Source organism: Rhineura floridana, chromosome 7 (genome assembly GCF_030035675.1).
Source record: "Rhineura floridana isolate rRhiFlo1 chromosome 7, rRhiFlo1.hap2, whole genome shotgun sequence".
Classification (NCBI taxonomy): domain Eukaryota; kingdom Metazoa; phylum Chordata; class Lepidosauria; order Squamata; family Rhineuridae; genus Rhineura; species Rhineura floridana.
The window spans coordinates 124,587,817-124,605,639 of NC_084486.1; the positions used below are offsets into that span (position 1 = coordinate 124,587,817).

The 17,823-nt window shown below is 43.9% G+C and overlaps 2 protein-coding genes across 3 annotated transcripts in view; one reads left to right on the forward strand and one right to left on the reverse strand.

The window, feature by feature from the left end:
• GFM1 (G elongation factor mitochondrial 1) overlaps positions 1–56 on the forward strand; it is a 28,695-nt gene extending 28,639 nt beyond the window's left edge. The window contains exon 11 of the mRNA XM_061637726.1: positions 21–56. Within this exon, the coding sequence (XP_061493710.1) occupies positions 21–56 (36 nt within the window). The remainder of the gene's footprint in view (positions 1–20) is intronic.
• Positions 8–17,538, reverse strand: LXN (latexin). Of its 2 annotated transcripts, none has more exons than XM_061637172.1 (6): positions 16,950–17,538; positions 15,237–15,299; positions 13,169–13,346; positions 9,012–9,148; positions 7,334–7,396; positions 8–184 (listed from the first exon to the last, which is right to left on the reverse strand). In XM_061637172.1, exons 1-6 carry the CDS (start codon positions 17,322–17,324, stop codon positions 86–88), a joined length of 915 nt encoding a protein of 304 aa, XP_061493156.1. In that variant the 5' UTR covers positions 17,325–17,538; the 3' UTR covers positions 8–85. The 2 variants fall into 2 exon arrangements, with proteins under 2 accessions (XP_061493156.1, XP_061493157.1); XM_061637173.1 differs by lacking the exon at positions 8–184 and adding an exon at positions 191–6,381.
• Between the last annotated feature and the right edge of the window lie 285 nt (positions 17,539–17,823).

Sequence of the window (17,823 nt, forward strand, 5' to 3'; positions counted from 1 at the left end):
TTTATAGCCTCCTCTTCTAGCTGTATGAAGTTGCTTTAAAGAACTACCTTGAATGACCTCTAATAGTAGTGTAGAAGGCGCGTCGCTAATCCTGTGCAGCACGTTTTGGCTGGCGGCTGTTCCGTGTTACTTTAACTCCATGCTGCGGATGCCATAGAACTTGCATATGCCAAGGAATAATTTCCTGCGGATAAAAAAGCCCCCAATATTAGAAAAGCTAGGGTATTAGATAAATCAAGGAACTGTGGTTTTAATCTCCATGCGCCTGGAAAATCATGTTCCTATCTAGTAAGTTTGTGTCAAGTCACGTTTTTTTCCTCCTGTCTCCCACTCGAACATCGTTAACAAAGCACAGTGAGGCACAGTGAGGACAATCCAGAATATGGATGACAGAAAAGGGAGAAAATTATTTCACTAAAATATTCAGTTAATGCCATGTCTTATTGTTTCACACACTATTGTTTCAAGGTTGACTTTTCAAACCTGTAATACAGGCCTGCTCTCTGGATAATTAATATGCATAGTGAACCATGTGACCAGACATAAGTTGGGTTAATTTTGGTAGCCTTTTCCAGTGTGCAATTCAGAGTGTTTAATGCACAGCAGCCCCACTTAAGGACGCAATCCTACAGATTTTTACATCAGGCTGTGGGTAGTTAGGATATGACAAATCGCCAGCTGGGTTTCTAGTTTAGCTGGACTATGTTGGCATAAATCCTCATCCGGCAAAACTCCTCCCAGCTCAGTTCAAACTGGCATAAATTAAGCCAGCATAAGTCTTCAAAAAGGGGTGTTGCAGGGGTGTGGCAAGGGTGGGATCGAAGAGAGGGGGCCTTGCTGTATCCTACGTCTGTTCAGTTAGGTCATTTGACCTCCAGTCCCGGTGTAAGCCAGGAAAAAGAGTGGTTTAAGTAAAAGTGGTTTTTTGCTGCTTTTATTTTTCTTTCCACTGGGCTCTGCTGGCTGAGCTGGCATTCTCCCCTCCCAGGAGCTGATGAATGGAGTTAGGATCTGGCGTAGTTTAAGCCAGCGTAACTTCAGCTGGTTTAAGTTATGCCGGCTTCCTCAACGTAGGATTGCCCTGTTAATCAGCATCTATGGACCTTGTTCTTATCTATCTATTTATTTATTTATTATTTGATTTATATCACACCCTTCCTCCCAGCAGGAGCCCAGGGCGGCAACTTATGACACTTGGGAATAGGGTTTATTCCTGGAGGTTCCTGGAGGACAGTCCTGATCCTTGGGATGGATCCTCCCACTGGCTAAGCAGGCAAGGTCCACTTTCAAATGCCTCACCCAGGGGAAGGAGCCATACCTGCTCTCCTCTCGCTAGGAATGGTTGGGTCCAGCAGAGCTCCTTAACAGCTCAGCTTTTTATATAGTTCTTAATTTTATTTTTCCTTCTCCCTTTTTTGTCTTCTCTCTTTCTCCTCTAACCCTCTTTCCCCCCCTCCCCCTCAGTCTTAGCCAGGGTGGGTTGGGGGCAGCATTAGCAGGATGCATTAGTGGCATGGAGAGGAAATCTCAGCAATGATAGCCCAGGCAGGCATGGCATGGGAATCTGGTGGGGTGCGCCTTCTCTGCTTGCAGAGGCAGGACCACGATTGTTGGCAGGTGGCTGGATCGGCGCGGCTGGCATTTTCCTGCCAAAAAACTCCAAGCTGCAAGATCTTCAATGCGGTTCCCTGGCTCTTAGTCAAAGCTGGCTCTTCACCCACACCCACCTTGGGATCAGTGAGAGCTACTTAATCAGCTGCCCTGGAGACCAGCAGAGCAGCCAGACTCCAGGCGGCCAACCCCACGGAGGACCAGGTGGGTTCTTTGCATAGTAACCAAAAAGGGTTCTCTTCCAATCAATCTTCCAGGGCCGAATCTGGGGCAGACTTACAGGAACCACCCATGGAAGGAGTGAGTGCTTTTTCCTGCAACTGGTCTTCCAGGGGAGGAAGTTTCCAAAATTTATGGCCTGGATGAGGAGGATAGTGGCAAAAGAGGTACAGGGCACGAAAACCTTGGCAAGCACCTCTAAGGCCTCTACCATGCATGATTCCCAGCAGGAGGCAAGTAAAGAGCCTTCGAAGAAAAAGAGGGAAAAGAGGAAGCATCTCAGCAAGTTGCACCATTCTAAATGCAGGCTCACTAGGTCTCCATCCCCCACGTGTTCAATCATCTCTCCCTGCCCCCTCTCCTCTGGATCATCATCATTCTCCCCCCAGTCGTACCTGGTCCATGGGAGGGGCAAGAGTAAGAGGAATAAGCACAAGCACAGAGGCCACAACCCTTTACAGGTGACTATTAGGTCATCCCTTGTGGGGAGGAAATGCAAGCATAGCAGGAGGGTGGCAACAGTTTTGGGCTTGCTATCAGATCCTGAGGGCTGCCTCTCCATAGAAGAGAGACAGGAGGAAGGGCTCCCAGAGGAGGAGCTGAAGGCTCTGTCTCCTAGAGGGAGACTTTTTCAGTGTGAGCTTTTTCCAGCTCTGGTGGCTGTCCAGGAGAATACTGGAACTGCTTGAAGAACAGGCTATGGCCACGGAAAGCACAGCATCCTATTCTAAGGAAGTCAAAACTGCTTTTCCAGAGGGTCAATAGAAGAGGGCCACTATTCCTTTTCCTGACTCATTCCGGATCTATGGAAAGGGGAGTGGGCCACCCTCAATAAGCACAAGCCTTTGCACAAACTGATCAACAAGCACTATCTCTTCCCTCAGTGGGTGATGGAACAGCTGAGGATGCCAGTAGCGGATTCCTCCGTGGCAGCTTTGTCTTCTTCTGCAACTATCCCATCAGAAGGGGAAGGAGGCCCGAGGGATCCCTGCTGCAAATGGGTAGAGGCAGCTCTGCATAGAGATTGAGGCAGAAGCAGCTGTGCGTTTAGGGCTTCCATAGCGACATCTATCATGGCACGGGCTTGCATGCTGTGGGCACAGGAGTTGGCTGGCAGAGATGATATCCCCAAACCAGTGAAGGACAGTCTGGCCAAACTGGCCGTAGCAGCAGCAGCATTCCAGGCAGACGCTGCAAGGGATGCCGTGCAACTCAGTGCCAGAGCTATGACAGCCAGCACGGTGGCAAGACACAATGTATGGTTACACAGCTGGGATGCTGATCCTGGGTCTCAAAATCAACTGGCTAATTATCCCTTCGGGGGGACCAAGCTGTTCAGGGAGCCACTCGGGAAGGTGCTGGTGGAAACACGGGACAAACAAAAGGGGCTTCCAATCACAAAGGAGGAGGACCGCAAGCTGCGTCAGAGGCAATCCTTTAATTCTTCCAGGCCATATCAGCCTGGTCAACTGATGGTTTTTCAGCAACCTACAAGCCACATTGGGGCAGATCTGACAGGGCAGGAGGATCAGCCTCTTTGCAAACCCAATCCTACACATCCTTTTTGTCCAGTGCACTGGCTATTCAACTAGGCAGAGGTACACCTACAATCCCTGCAGGCGGAACATGTAGCAGGGAGACTGAATGTCACAGTGGATTGGCTAAGCAGAACGGTGATTTCAGAATCAGAGTGGCAATTATATCCCCAGATTTTTCAGTAGGTGGCCAACCACTTCAGGAATCCGATCCTGGACCTTTTTGCAATGCAACACAGTGCTCAGGTTTCCGGTTTCTTCTCTCGCCACCAGTCAGAGGGAGCATTGGCGACTGATGCTCTAGTGGCGGAGTGGCCACAGGGGCTCCTCTATGCCTTTCCACCCTTCAGCCTTCTCCTTCAGACAATTTGATGGATATGCCATCTGTGGGCAGAAGTGATACTCATTTCACCGTACTGGCCGAGGAGGCTGCGGTTCCCAGAGTTTCTACAACTGTCCAGGGAGAGGCCCTGGTGTCTTCCTCCTCAGGAGGACATGTTGATCCAGGGGCCCATAGCTCATCCTCGTCCGGACCTCTTCCGTCTGACAGCGTGGTGGCTGAGTGGCTGTGGTTGAGGGAGATGGGGTTCTGTGGGGAGGTTTTAGATACCCTTATGTCTTCCCGTAAAGCTTCCATGAATAAAGCATACAATTCAACCTGGAAAATATTCCTGAGTTGGTGCCACGCCTGGGGGAGGGACTCTTCTTCCAGGGAGCTGGGAGCTGGTTGATGTCCTGGGGTTCCTCCAGTCAGGATTCGATAAGAGTTTGAGCACTAGCACCGTTAGGCAACAAGCCACTGCGTTAAGCAGCATTCTGGTTGCTGGGGTGATTTTTCATTGTCTTCACACCCTGTTTTTTGACACTTTTATCAAGGGGGTTGGTTAGTGGAACCCTCCCGTGGTTCACCGTTTTCCCACGTGGAATTTGAATTGGGCATTATCGGTGCCTGTGGGTCCCCCTTTTGAGCGTCTAGCCACCTGCAATCTTAAGTTTCTTACCCTTAAGACCATTTTCTTAGTGGTCATTACATCAGCGCGTTGAGTGTCTGAGCTCAGGGCGTTGTCTTCAGATAGCCAACTATGCATTTTTCACCAGGACAAGGTGGTACTTTGCCCAGATCCATCATTCATCCCCAAGGTTAACTCATTGTTTCATAGGTCTCAGGAGGTGGTCTTACCATTGTTCTGCCCAAACCCAGTCTCATCCAAGGAACGTATATGGCATATCTTGGATGTCCGAAGGGCTTTTAGGTTCCATTTGGCTAGGACTTCCACATTCTGTAAGACTGAGTCTCTGTTTCTTTTGGGGGGAAGTCCCTTGGGTGTGAGGTTTCCTCCTCCATCTCTTGCTGGCTTAAGGAGGCAATAGTTTTAGCTTATCAAGCACTGGGGAAGTCTCCACCCGGAGGTCTTACAGCACATTCCCTGAGAGGGGCTTCTACGTCAGCAGCTTTCAAGGGCAGTTTTCCTCACTTCGATATATGCAGGACTGCTGTGTAGGCTTCACTGCATACATTTTCTAAACACTACAAGATTGATTCCTGGGCCTCTGCAGATGCAGCATTTGGCCAGAAGGTCTTACAGAGAGTAGTACGCACATGACCACCTGTCCAGAATCCCACCCTGGTACACTCGGCTCTGGTATATCCCAAGGGTCAGGACTGCCCTCCCAGAACCTCTGGGGAAAACATGAAATTCTTACCTTGAATTTCTATTCCTGGGGGTTTCTGGAGGGCAGGACCTCGCCTCTTCATTCCGGACATTGGGTCATGCATAGTGTAGAGGCTTCTGTCAGCATCCCACATGTCGGGAGGTAGCTAGGGTCCCCCGGGGATTTCTTGGCATTTTTTTTCCTTACAATTGCTACTAACAATTGTTCTCAATTTGTTTTGTTAGTTTTGTTTATATTCTTTGTTGACACCTGTTTTGATCAAGTTCCTGTGGTTCCCGTTGGAGCGGCAGGCCAGCCAAGCCTGGATTCTGCTACAACTCGGGAGCCTGGTTGGGGTTGAGGGGCTGTCCTTGCTCTGACATTTGGTCTGGAGAGCAGGGATGGCCTCTTCCCCTGGGTGAGGCATTTGAAAGTGGACCCTGCCTGCACAGCCAGAGGGAGGATCCCTCCCAAGGGTCAGGACTGCCCTTTACAAATAGAAATTCACTGTAAGAATTTTATGTTTTTCTTCTTGTGGATTTCCCTTGTCCTTCTGGCTTTGTGTTGCCTTCTTACATAGATATTAAAGTTCCTGCAGCTTCTTCTCAGTAAGGGAAGGGTGGGGGGGACGGAACATGATGTGACTACAAGCCTGATTGATCCCAGGTCTGTGCATTTGCCCATGAGAGGGGCTCACTGGATGGAGTGGGATTACAGTAAAACGACATCTTCTGGGGGCAGGGAGGAGAGATTGCTGTTAGGCTTTGCCAACTGCATTCATATGGAGAAGTATAGGGTGGAACCTGAATCCTCTACATATTCAACAGCAGCATCCTAGCTGTGATTCATGTCCAGGTATGGATTACAGGTATTGATCCCTTTTGTAACACGGGTGATCAATGAGTTTACATATCTGATGTGGACAAGGAATACAGTCAGATTAGCTAAGACTTGCCTTCCTTAGACTATAGCATGTACTTTTGTGTGGTTGGGTAATCTGAAGCAATTTGCTCAATGAGATGGGTGGGAACATTTGTTCACTCCCTGTTATGCTGAGAGGAGACTCCTGTTCCCCTGATAGATCTAACATTCCCAGAGTGGTTTAACAATCAGTCCCTTTTCCCAGGGGTCTCCTAACACCTTTCAGCATGCTTACAGTTCCCAGGACTCTTTGGGGGATGACGGTTGAATATGGTACAATAGTGTTTTAAATGTAAGGTGTAGATAGGCCCCAAAAGGGTGTATGAGGAGCTGGTTCAGAAGACCAGCCAATGAAATATCATCTTCTGTTTGTTTCTTGGAGTCCACAGCTAGTAATGTTAGGAAAACACAACTAAAGACCCAGGACATTTTGAGTAAGGATCTAGAGAGGGGACACACAAAATAAATAACATTTTGCTTAGGTAACTGGCTTTACCAATTGGCACCGATGGATGAGGATGCAGCCTGCTCTTCTCCTGTGCCTTTAGTAGAAGGTTGACATGTAGAAATCAGCAAGTGAAGCTTTTCATAGCAGGGAGCAAAATTATCACCTGCTAATTGCTGCAAATCAAACTGATATTGAGTGGCCACCTGCAGCAGCTGGTTCAAAAGTTGGCAACCTTACAGGCAACCCAGATTCTGCACCAAGAATTCTGTGACCTGTATGATCTTGACCTTTTGCTAAATTTACTTCATTTATTCTGACCACTCCCCTGTAGCGTGGCAGACATTAACAATAGACTTTCAAAAACTATATTTGCAGCTGGAAGAGTCAGCTTTAGCGTGTGGGGTTTTTGTTGTTGAAAAAATGAAAACGGATTCTGCGAGAGCTGGATTCTGTTGCTCCATATCACATTTTGTGCTTTTTCTGCCCTCTGCCTGAATCATACAGACAGGCCTGGGCCCTAGTCTTGGTCTTGAAGCAGGGTTGTAATCCAACCTTAAGGGATGGCGATGCCTTTCTTTTCAGACTCTTCATCCTGCGTTCTGCTGCACAGCAGGCTGGGCATGAGGCTCTTAGTACAGCCCAGGAGTAACCAACATGGTGCCCTCCAGCTGTTGTTGGGCTACAGCTACCGTCATCTCTGGCCATTGGTCATGATGGCTGGGGCAGATGGGAGTTGAGCAACATACGAAGGGCACCATGTTGGCTATCCCAGTACAAACATTATGTACTTAACAGATGTGGGGCCCTTGAGTACTCCTTCCTATCCTACCAGTGACTCAGCCTGTTCACGTGGTAACCATGGTGCTAGAAACCTTTTGCAAAAAACACACTCTTTCTCTCACCACACCCCCATTTATTTATTTTGCTTTACAATAAGGTTACTTACCTGGGAAACAATGTCATGGATCAAAACCACATAGGAGAATTCAAGGTAATCATCATTCCTTTTCTGAAACCAACAAAAGGGGAGAAAATGCACCCTGACATTATTAAGTGTTGTTGTCATCCAAGTTTGGCAAAGTACTTTCAAATCTTATAATAAGCATGAAACACTGAAGAGCTGAACAAACAGAGCAGATCTAGGTTTTCTTTCTTCATTTCATTTAACTGCATAACTATCTGGAAGGCAGAGCCCCATCGTTAAAAAAAATTCTGGTGGTTCAAATAGCTGTGTGCTATTTCTTTCTTCTGAAAAAGGATTATATTCTTACGAGGAGGAATGATCTTGTTTCCATAAACAATTCAATGGGTTTAAAAATGACTCATTGCTTGTATTTGTCTTAATATTAAATCACTACGGAGACTCTTCCCTTGGCCTCTGCTCCTCTGGATTTTTGTGACCTCAAATCCTTTAGAGTTTGGTCACAAGAACCAAACAGAACAGTTTACCTTTAAAAAGATGGCATATTGCAGGAAGTAATATTTACTGTTCCCATATATATTTAAGGCAAAACTACAGGAATAGTTGATAGTAAAATCCTGTATTAGCCATTTACTTGGTTTGGCTGTTTTGGATGTCACAAGGTTTCTATTACCCCCACACGGGTGGTGGTGGTGGTGGTGATCCCAAACCAATCATTAGTCAAAACATGTGCCAACAAAGTAGGAAAAAATGTAAACTACATGATTGAAATGTTTTTAAAAGCAGCTGCCAAAAAAGCAGCACTTGTATTAGTATGTATGCTGCTTTTGACACATGGATGCATTTATTATTATTATTATTATCATCATCATTATTATTAAAAACAATTAAAAGTAACTTAAAATCCTATAGGAATTCCCAATTCTCCATAAATGAACACAGCATATTAAACAAAAAATACAATAATCAGAAGTGTTTCATTAAAGTAATACTGGAACAGTATGTTCTAGGAAGAACTCTCAACTCATTATAAGACTTAGAATAGCAAACACGCATATGTTCACATGAGCACACATATACGCATCCCCCATATCAGGAGAAAATGAAGGAATCTGGCTGTACTGTGTATATTTAATGTAGCATATCCCAGTATGTGCAATCTGTCCCTCAAAAGAACTAGGTTTTCAAATTAGGTGTCCCAGTGGAGAGAAGAATGCTCTTAGACTTCTACTAGATTAAGATTTCTAATGCAATGCATGAACACATACACATTTTAGCAGTTGCTGATAAAGATCAATTCATACTGAGCTTCATCGAGCCAAGGAAGACTGTTTTAAGGCAGGCAGTGATTAGGGATTTGTTTTGCTACCCCTAGGAATAGGTCAGGCTTTCTTAAACAAGCAAACCTCATACTTTGAGAGTCCTAGGTTCTCAGGACAGAGTGGTCCAGTGTTCTGATAGTTGTTACTTTGCTGCTGTGTTCTCTAAACTTATTTGATTTTTGCTGATGGGCAACACACAGTTGATCTTCCAAATGGTTCCTTTCTGCATGGCAGTGGAAGAGAGCCTTTTGAAGAAAGCCTCTTTTTGGTCCAAAGAGTGGAGATGAACATGAATGCAAACAAGTTTGCACTTTATACTCAGCTATAAATCTTCCCATAGGACTACTTATCAGAATCCACTCTTTGATACATTCACTTACCACTTGCTTGACACTTTGCACTTGTACCATTTTGTACCAGGTGTCTTCTGTTGAATTCTGCCATATTACATAACCACAGGCAACCCAGGCTAAGTGCTGAATAGGCTTCATTTCGGCAGACACATTTCCATAACTGTCTGGCAACACAAACACAGAGCTTGAATTGAATTGGGAAAGTATTAAGATACACAGGCTTTTTTAAAAGGGTCGTTCCTGTGCCACAAAACCCACAAAACTTTAATTAAAAGTGTTTGCAAATGCATCAATTTGCACAATTTGAATACTGTACTCTTCAACCAGAACTTGGGACTTTTGCTTGGCAACCAGTTAAAGTGACAGGAGAAGAGTAAAGTTTAGGAATGTAGGAACCAGCCTTTCATCAAGTCAGACCAGTGGCTCATCTTCCTCAGTGTTGTCTACACTGACTGGCAGTGGCTCTCCAGGGTTTCAGGCAAGGGTCTCTCCCTGAGACCCTCCTACTGCAAAACAGATGACCTACTAGAGCTACAGCCCACATAACAGGACTGCATGGGTTGGATACCGTGACCAGGAACCATGTGTGAAAGGACCCATCACTAAGATAGACAGAAGCCATGCATTCATTTGTTGGGTACGGTGTACTTGTTTCCATATATACATATTTGTGTCCATAAAGACTATAAGCCTGCTTTGTTAAAAGTAAAAGCAGAGTTTCCACATTCTGCACTAGAGACCATCTACTGCAGGTGTGGGGAACCTTTGCCCTGCTCCTGATGTTGCTGAACTGCAACTCACATCATTCCTGGCCATTGGCCATGCTTGCTGGAGCTGATGGGAGTTGTAGTTCAGCAACATCTGGAGAGTCAAAGATTCCTCATGCCTGATCTATTGCACATACTGAAGCACTAGAACAAAATGTAATAATAAAATAATGTAGCTCACTATAGTTTGCTACATGCCTATGCATGTTCCAGTCTCTGGCTGATCAGTTTGCTATATTAGATCATCTCAAGCCACCCATTTACACGGCGATGAGCTGTATTTTTGAAAACATGTTTATAGATTTGATACAATAACTGAATAATCCAACAAGCGGGCGTATATTCCACTGTTATATTGTTAAAATGTAATTGCAGTTGGTTTAAAGTAGGGGCAACCAACATAAAAACTATAACTGGCCCTCCAAGACTTTATCCAGCCCTTTGTTGCTTTTATTCTAAGTGGAACTGGAGCAAGGAGTCTTGCTTCTGGGTTGTACCAGATGGATCACAGAAGCTGGCTTCAGAGAGCTGTACTCAATCTTTTTGTATTTGTTATCATTTTTTTTTTCAATTAATTTTTATTCTAATTTTCAAAACCAAAATAATACAAAAAGAAAACAACACAAATCAATAACTAATACAATACAAAAAAAATACATATATATAAAAATATTGACTTCCGATTTGTCATAGTTCAGCTATAAATCTATAATATATAACAAACCTCTCACTTAATAGATTATAAAATCACCTTCCTCCAGCAGTTATCTTAGTTGGTTTCAAATCTCATTAACATCATATCATTTTAATATTCCACAAAAAGTCAAAGAGAAGTTTCCAATCCTTGAGATATATATCAATCAATTTTTTTCTAAATAAACATGCCAATTAATCCAGCTCATCAAATCTACTAAATCCAGTAATTTCAAAACACTATAATTCAACTATAAATCTATAATATATAACAGACCTATCTCTTAATAGATTATAAAATCACCTTCCTCCAGCAGTTATCTTAGTTGGTTTCAAATCTCATTAACATCATATCATTTTAATCTTCCACAAAAAGTCAAAGAGAAGTTTCCAATCCTTGAGATATATGTCAATCATTTTTTTTTTCTAAATAAACATGTCAATTAATCCAACTCATCAAATCTACTGAGTCCAGTAGTTTCAAATCGCTCTTCTGTCATTATCCATATTGGGTCCATCTTCCATCTTTACGCACCCAAAAATCTTGCTGTCATAGTCATATAATAAAAGTCTGATAGGAATTTCCTCCATCACAGATATTTTCTTACCATCAAATCCAAACGTAACACTGAAGTATTGTTTCAAAGCCGCATCTCTGCTCCTCTTTTCCACATGATACACTAGTACATTTCTTGAAGGTTTTTCCATTGACACAAAACAGGGATTAATTCTATTAACTTTCTCCATTTCAAGTTCCATCAAATCCTTCCAGTCCAGGAATTTTTTTGAACCGATAATATCTTTATCTCCAATCTCTTCAATTCCTTCAGAGACAGCGCTGTATTCCAAACTGTAATATTTATCTCCAGGATCCGTCACAACCAGGAAATCCAAATCTTTTTTCATGTCCATATTTAAGCCAATCTCCATAGATTGAACCTTGCCTTTAATTTCTCTTTCATCCTTTTTTTGTTTTCCAGATCTATCTTTATTCTCCTTTCTCATAGAATCCTGAGTTTCTTTCAGCTCCTGTCTCATTTCATGAAATTCAGTTCTCCACGCTTGTCTATTATTTCTCAGTTCTTGTTTTATTGAGTTAATCCCATCCATTATTTTCTGAAGCATGTCTAGAAATAAAGTCCCTTCTTGTACATCCATGATCTTCTTAATTGCCATTCTTAAAACCAAAAGAACAAAACTCCTTCAATTTTCAATGTCCCAAGCAAAGAGCAGTTTATTTCTTTATCCAGTTACAAAGGAGTTAATCTTTCCAACCAACTAACGTCACACGCTAGACAGTCCTTATCTCTTAAATGTCCAGAAGTGCAAAAACAGCTTTTAGTTCACAGCGTTCAAATAACTAGTAGCAGAGAGAATGAGCAGATTCGTCAACAACAACAACAAAAAAGTAGATCAGAAAAAATAGTCCCTTATATATATTACACAAGTCTTGTAAATCAAAAACGATTTCCTATCTCTCCCAATCAGAAAGCTCTCATCCGTTGTAATCTTTAAAACGCAATTTTCCATGTCAGCTTTTTGCAATAATAAAAAAAAAAGATAAGCTATTTATATTTTCTTCCCCCTTAGTTCCGTAAATAAAGAAGGAAAGTCTTACCTCATCTAGGTTATCTTAATTGCTGTTACTTTGACAAATCTCTTTAGCTATATAGATAAGAAAATGATAAATGTAGACAGGAGGTTTGCCTGCTAGTCCGTTAAAAAAAAACGGGTCACTTATCCAGCTGAGCTAGCATAAAATCCTCGCTCTGTCTGAACTGCTGGAAGACAGACAATTCTGACGAATTCCAGGCTCCAACAATCAAAACAAAACTATGTGGCAGATCTCACGCTTCTTCCTTATCCGGAAGAAATCATCCCCAGTCAGAAAAAACCCTTCTGACTGAATTTAAAACTGGATAAGTTTCATCCAAGACGGGAGCCCGTCTCAGAGGCAGCACAGGCGGAGGGATCCTCCTGGGAAGTCGTATTTGTTATCATTTTGAACTTTGTAAATTTAAAAGTGAAATGGTGAGATAAAAGTATTGGGTGGTTTTCAACTAAATAACTGTACAAGCTGAACAACTTCAGCTTGTGCAATAGAGGTTTCCCCCTCTCTCCTCCCCCCAGATCTGATCTGGAGTGTTCGGGGAGCCACCAGAATGGATTTAGGGGGTGCATTCCATTGCACAAATCCTTGCACTGACAGAAAGTTCACCATAGCGCTACCTTCTATACAACCCATTATTAAATCATTGTGGCCCATCTTGAGCTCAGTATATGTGAACTGAGCTTCCAGCTAGGGGAACCTTGCCTGTACCTTACTTAAAGAAAAGCTGCCAATGTGTGTTCAAGCAATTGCTCCCTGTAATAGCACTATCAGCTGGTAAGCGCCAACAGAAAAGGAGCCAAACTGGACTGCTGTGAAACAGCATTCTTAGGTGACAAGAGAAATATTTTTATAAAACACCAAAGGAAATACCAATAGCCTAATGAGTAGTACTCTGTATGAAATTTTGAGGAAAAAATGGGGGGTGAGGAGTGGAATGCCCCCTCTTGGAATAAATGATTGACTGAAACCCCAGGAGGGAAGAGAGACTGCAGCTTTGTCGCAAGTCACACTTGCCATCCATTATTTCAAAACTATGGTAGACATTCAGTTCAACATTAGCACCTGATTCGTAAAGCAAAATTTCAAGAAACATAATTCTCTTTTTTTTTAACCTGGAATATTTTGTGCCTCTAATAGCTCTGGCAGGTTCTTCATTCTGTTGTAAAACTTGCTGTCTGCTTGCTCAGTATTGGTTCCAAACTCCCCTTCCACTGTATAATGCACTTCTGGAACAACATGGGGGTCACCATGATGATAAAGGATCTCAGCTGTGCAGTTCACAGGGCTGCTCTGTTGGAGAAATAATTGGACAAGTTTAAAAGTCCAGTAAAACATGCTTGCATGTTTTAATGAGAAGCACACATTGCTTTGTTTTTGTTTACTGATACTACCGTACCAAGATAGATCAGAGCCATAACTACTGTTAGAATATCATGCAATTCCCTTGCTTTTTAAAAATATTTTTGAGTTTAGTTTTTAGATAAAAATACAGAATAAAAGCAGAAGAACAGACATGAAAAAAAAAACAAGGACCACATTCAGTAGCCATGAAGTTTCTTATAGACAGGATAGGGAGCAAGAAACCTCCAAGGAACACACACACAAACTCTGAACACATTATTATCTGATGGAATCTCTCCAAAAGGAAGCTTGGTTTGCAGGAGATTGAAGACCCTGCACCAACAAGTTAATGTAAGAGATAAATAGGAAGCAGACCACCTCAAAGGCTTCAGGTTTAGACTGGCCCTTCAGTAGCCATAGTTCGTGTGTCAATTTTGGCACTTTGAAAATTAAGCTTAAGAGAGACAGCAGGGGCGTGGCCATCCCTTTAACTTTCTTGGCTGGGGTGAATTGCCCCAATAAAGGTGATCTTCTTATCAAAAATGTTTTCCCCAAAAGAGCTCCCGATTGCTCTTCTCCCCACTCTTCTGTAGCAGTAACAGAAACTTATTGAAAGTTTTTGCCACAGGGTAAAGAGACTGCGGTTGAGAAAGCAGGTTCTCTACAAGAGGTCTCAGGGTTGGGTGGGGGATGTTTGTCTTCCTAACCTGAGATATTATTGGGAAGCTTGTTGACTTTAGCGATTGCTATCAGTTACTAAGAATACCAGGGAAGGTCCCTGGGTTTCTATGCAGTGTCCTTGCTTTGAAGCCCTGAATGCTCAGAAAAATTGTATACTATTCTTGAATAGAAAGCGTCACACACATTTTCTTTCCCCCTTTCTTCTAGTTGCTCTGACAATGGATGGGGCATCTCCTCCTGTTGTGGAATCATCCTGTGATGGATGATTTGAGCAGCAGTACTGTCAGCTCCCTAATGACATGTACCAATATAACGTCTGTAAAAACAGCAGGAGCATTTTGCTTATTACCAAAGCCTGCAGATCCTTCATTAGCAAGAAGTGATTGTGCGTGAATACAATCCTATTATTTCAGAAAATATATATGAAACTGGTGTGTTTGGGAAAGGGCACCAAGTTTTTTTTTAAAAAAAATAGGGTTAACATATACTCTGAAATATTACATTCTAGAAGCAGCAGATGCTTTTGTTTTTTTTAAAAAGTGGCTTGCATGCAGTTTCTAAATAAACTGTAGTAGTGGGGTTCCTGTGCTGGCAGGAGGTTGAGCTAGGTGACTTTTGAGGACCCTAACAACTCTATGATTGTACGGTAATTGCTTAAAAGTAAATATGTACATCACTTGATTTTTTAGCCCTTTAAAGACTGAAGGAGCTGACACATGAGATTATCAGAATTCTAGCTGTAATATCTGATTCACACATGTAAATCATCAAGAGATGAGAATATGAACCAGCAACAGTTCCACAGATTTTCATCACAGCTAACCTTGATATAATGACCCAAAGTTTTACAGGGGTTCACACAGAGGGAACTGCCTGTCCCATTTTTCTTTTGTGTGGCATGGGATTTTTAAAATTCCTTGTTACATCATGAGAAAGTAATTTACGATCAGGGTGCTCACAGTGCTACTGAAACAAGCCCAAGAATGTGTTCTGTGGACTTTTCTTAGAGTCAACCTCCTGCTTTTGTTTTGTGTCTTTCCATGTGGGTTGTGGCTGGAAAGATCTCAGGAACATACATACATTGAGAAAGTATACTCGTCACCTTCTTGAGGTTTGCCATAAATAAATCCCAACTTGACAATAAAAAGCAGGCCTTACTTTCTGAAGTAATTCCTCCATTATGAACTTAAGGCGATATTTGTGCCCAACACTTGGAATGTCCTGAAATAAAAAGAGAGTATGTTGTTTGTCCTGAGTAGTTCAAACTGTGATGTCTTGTCAGACTCCCTAACAATATAAGGAACTATTCTGTAACTGTTCAGTATCATTATTGAAAAACAGTTAACTTGGAGTTTACAGATGACATAAATGAGCTAATTTCTTGACTTACTTCCCACTGACTTCAGCAGGTGACCTTGTTGAAATCAATGGGATTTAAAATGCTTAACTTTAGCCGTGACTAGCTGCCTCTAAGAACCCCAAGGTCACCCAGCAAACTTCATGGCTGAACAGAGATTTGAACCCTGATCTCTCACTTCCTAGTCCAGCACTCTAACCACTTCACCATGCTCCATTTGTGGAGGTGAAAATGCAGATAAAGCTTATTGTTATACTTTAGTGATGGGGGGGAGGAGACATAAATTGCTTAAGAGACATTGATGAGATATTTTGTATCACAAGTTAAGTATAAAATTAGGTCCAAAAGACATGTTTCAGGTGTTCTCTGTATTGGCTACAGCTTAGGTTGGGTTCAACAGGTGTGCTGTTTTGAACAGATTAACTCTTATTTGCAGAGAGCAAATAGTTGCAACAGTGCTTTTTATTTGCTTAGTACAACAGGTTTAACATGTTGGCTACATACCAGCTGATCCCTATAATGCTGCAGTGACTCAGTCATCCCCCCCCAACATACACACTAGGGTTGCCAGGTTCCTGCCCTGAGACTGATCCTGTATCTTTAGGAGGAGAGACAGCCAAGTGCAGGTGTTCTTGCAACATTGTAATGAGAAAAACCACAAGGTGGAATTCTCCCTTCCCCCTGCACAACTTTTAAAGATACAGAAGACCTCTTGGAGGCTGGGCCTGGCAACCAAGAGGTCTTCTGTATCTTTAAAAGTGTTGCAAGAACACCTGCACTTGGCTGACTTTCTCTTCTCCTAAAGATACAGGATCAGTCTCAGGCCAGGAACCTGGCAACCCTAATACACACCTGTAATGGGACAGGATGGGCATTAGAGACACATCAGGGACCTGGCTGCAACAGCAAGGATTAAACCTGCAAGGGGTGTGTGTGTGGGGGGGGTAATGAGTGTATTCTAGACTGAAGAAAAAATAACCCTGCTGGCTTGGGGGGCGGCAGCGAGTGCTGCTGGGTCCTTTACCAATCAGTGGGGCAGTGAAGTGCAGCATCAGGACCACGTGGCAGCGCTTAGGACCATAAAGAGAGGAGAAAGCTCTGGCCACGTCTTCGTGTTGTTTTTGCAAGTCACGGCGCGGGCGCGGCAGGCCTTGTGTGCCCTTTTCAAAAGAAGCGTCACTTCTTGTGGGATGATCTCTGCGCGCGTAGATGAACGGGGGAGAGAAATGTGCGCGCTTGTTTACTCTGCGGCGATTGGGGGCGGTGTTCGAGAGGAAAAGACCTTTATGAATAAAGGGTGAAAAAAGGGGGTGACTTTCTCGCAGCTCGTCTCCCCCTTCCGTCTGTTGGACTCGTCTACTTCTGGTTAAACCTTTTAACCTGGCAGGTTTACTTGGAAGCAGGTACCCCTCCCCATGTTAAAACGGGGCTTACTTCCATGTAAGTCTTCCGCTTGCAGTTTAAGGCAGCCCCTTTCCTGCAGCATCTCCCCGCCCGCCCCGCGCGCGCCTCACCTCTCGGCTGGCTTGGCGCACTTCCCGCACCTCGAAGATCTTGCTGGGGCTGCCGTGTTGGTAGTTGATGTAGTTTTCTACCACGCAAGCTGCGCGCGTAGCCGGGTAGTGGGACGGCGGGATCTCCATGGGGAAGGTTCCGGGGCGCGCAGGCCGGGCGCGGTGTTGATGGCTTCTCCCTGGTGAAGTGGAAAGATCGGCCCGGCTGGATTGGGCTTGGGCGGTGGCAGCTGCCGCGCACAAGAGGGTTTCTTGTGCCGCCGGCGGGAAAGAACCAGGAAGCGGCGGCAGGAGGAGGAGGAGAAGGAAGAGAGCGAGCGGAGCAGGGGCTGCTGGGGCGCAGAGGCGCGACATCGGCTCGCCGGGGATCCACATCAGGGTCGTGCGGCGGGATCTGTTGCGGCGGGAGCAGCCGTGGCTCACGCTCCCTTGCACGGAAAGGCTAGATGAAGGACGCTGGAAGAGGGCCGAGACGGCGGGCGGAGAAGGGCGACGCTGGGAAATGTCCCATTAGGTTAAAATTCAAATATCGGGCACTGCAGGGCAAACAGGCCGATCAGTGCATATTTACTGGAGAGTTCATTGGGACTCCCACGTCTGGGACTGCAGCCAAACTTTGGCACCGTGAGACATCCAAATAAATCCCAGTTACCCATCAGTGGGAATCATTAGTAATTGTGCTTAATGGCTCATTTTCAGAATAAATGTGTTTAGGATCAAATTAAGGAGGAGGAATAAATGAAGGGCAAGTCTACAGAGTTAACTCTTTTTCTTAATCTTTGGAAAATACAAAAGGAACACACCTCTTTAGCCCATAAAGGGCTAGTTGCAAAAGAAATTAATCAAGAGAACAAATACATGTCACATAGTAACA

Bases quoted from the DNA above. Each gene is read 5' to 3' on its own strand.
- LXN (XM_061637172.1), bottom strand. From the start codon at position 17,324: ATGTGGATCCCCGGCGAGCCGATGTCGCGCCTCTGCGCCCCAGCAGCC. The intron at 15,300-16,949 runs GTGAGGCGCGCG...TTTTTATTTCAG, and splicing joins TGCGCCAAGCCAGCCGAGAG to GACATTCCAAGTGTTGGGCA. The intron at 9,149-13,168 runs GTTAAAAAAAAA...TTGTGTTGCCAG, and splicing joins AGAGGCACAAAATATTCCAG to ACAGTTATGGAAATGTGTCT.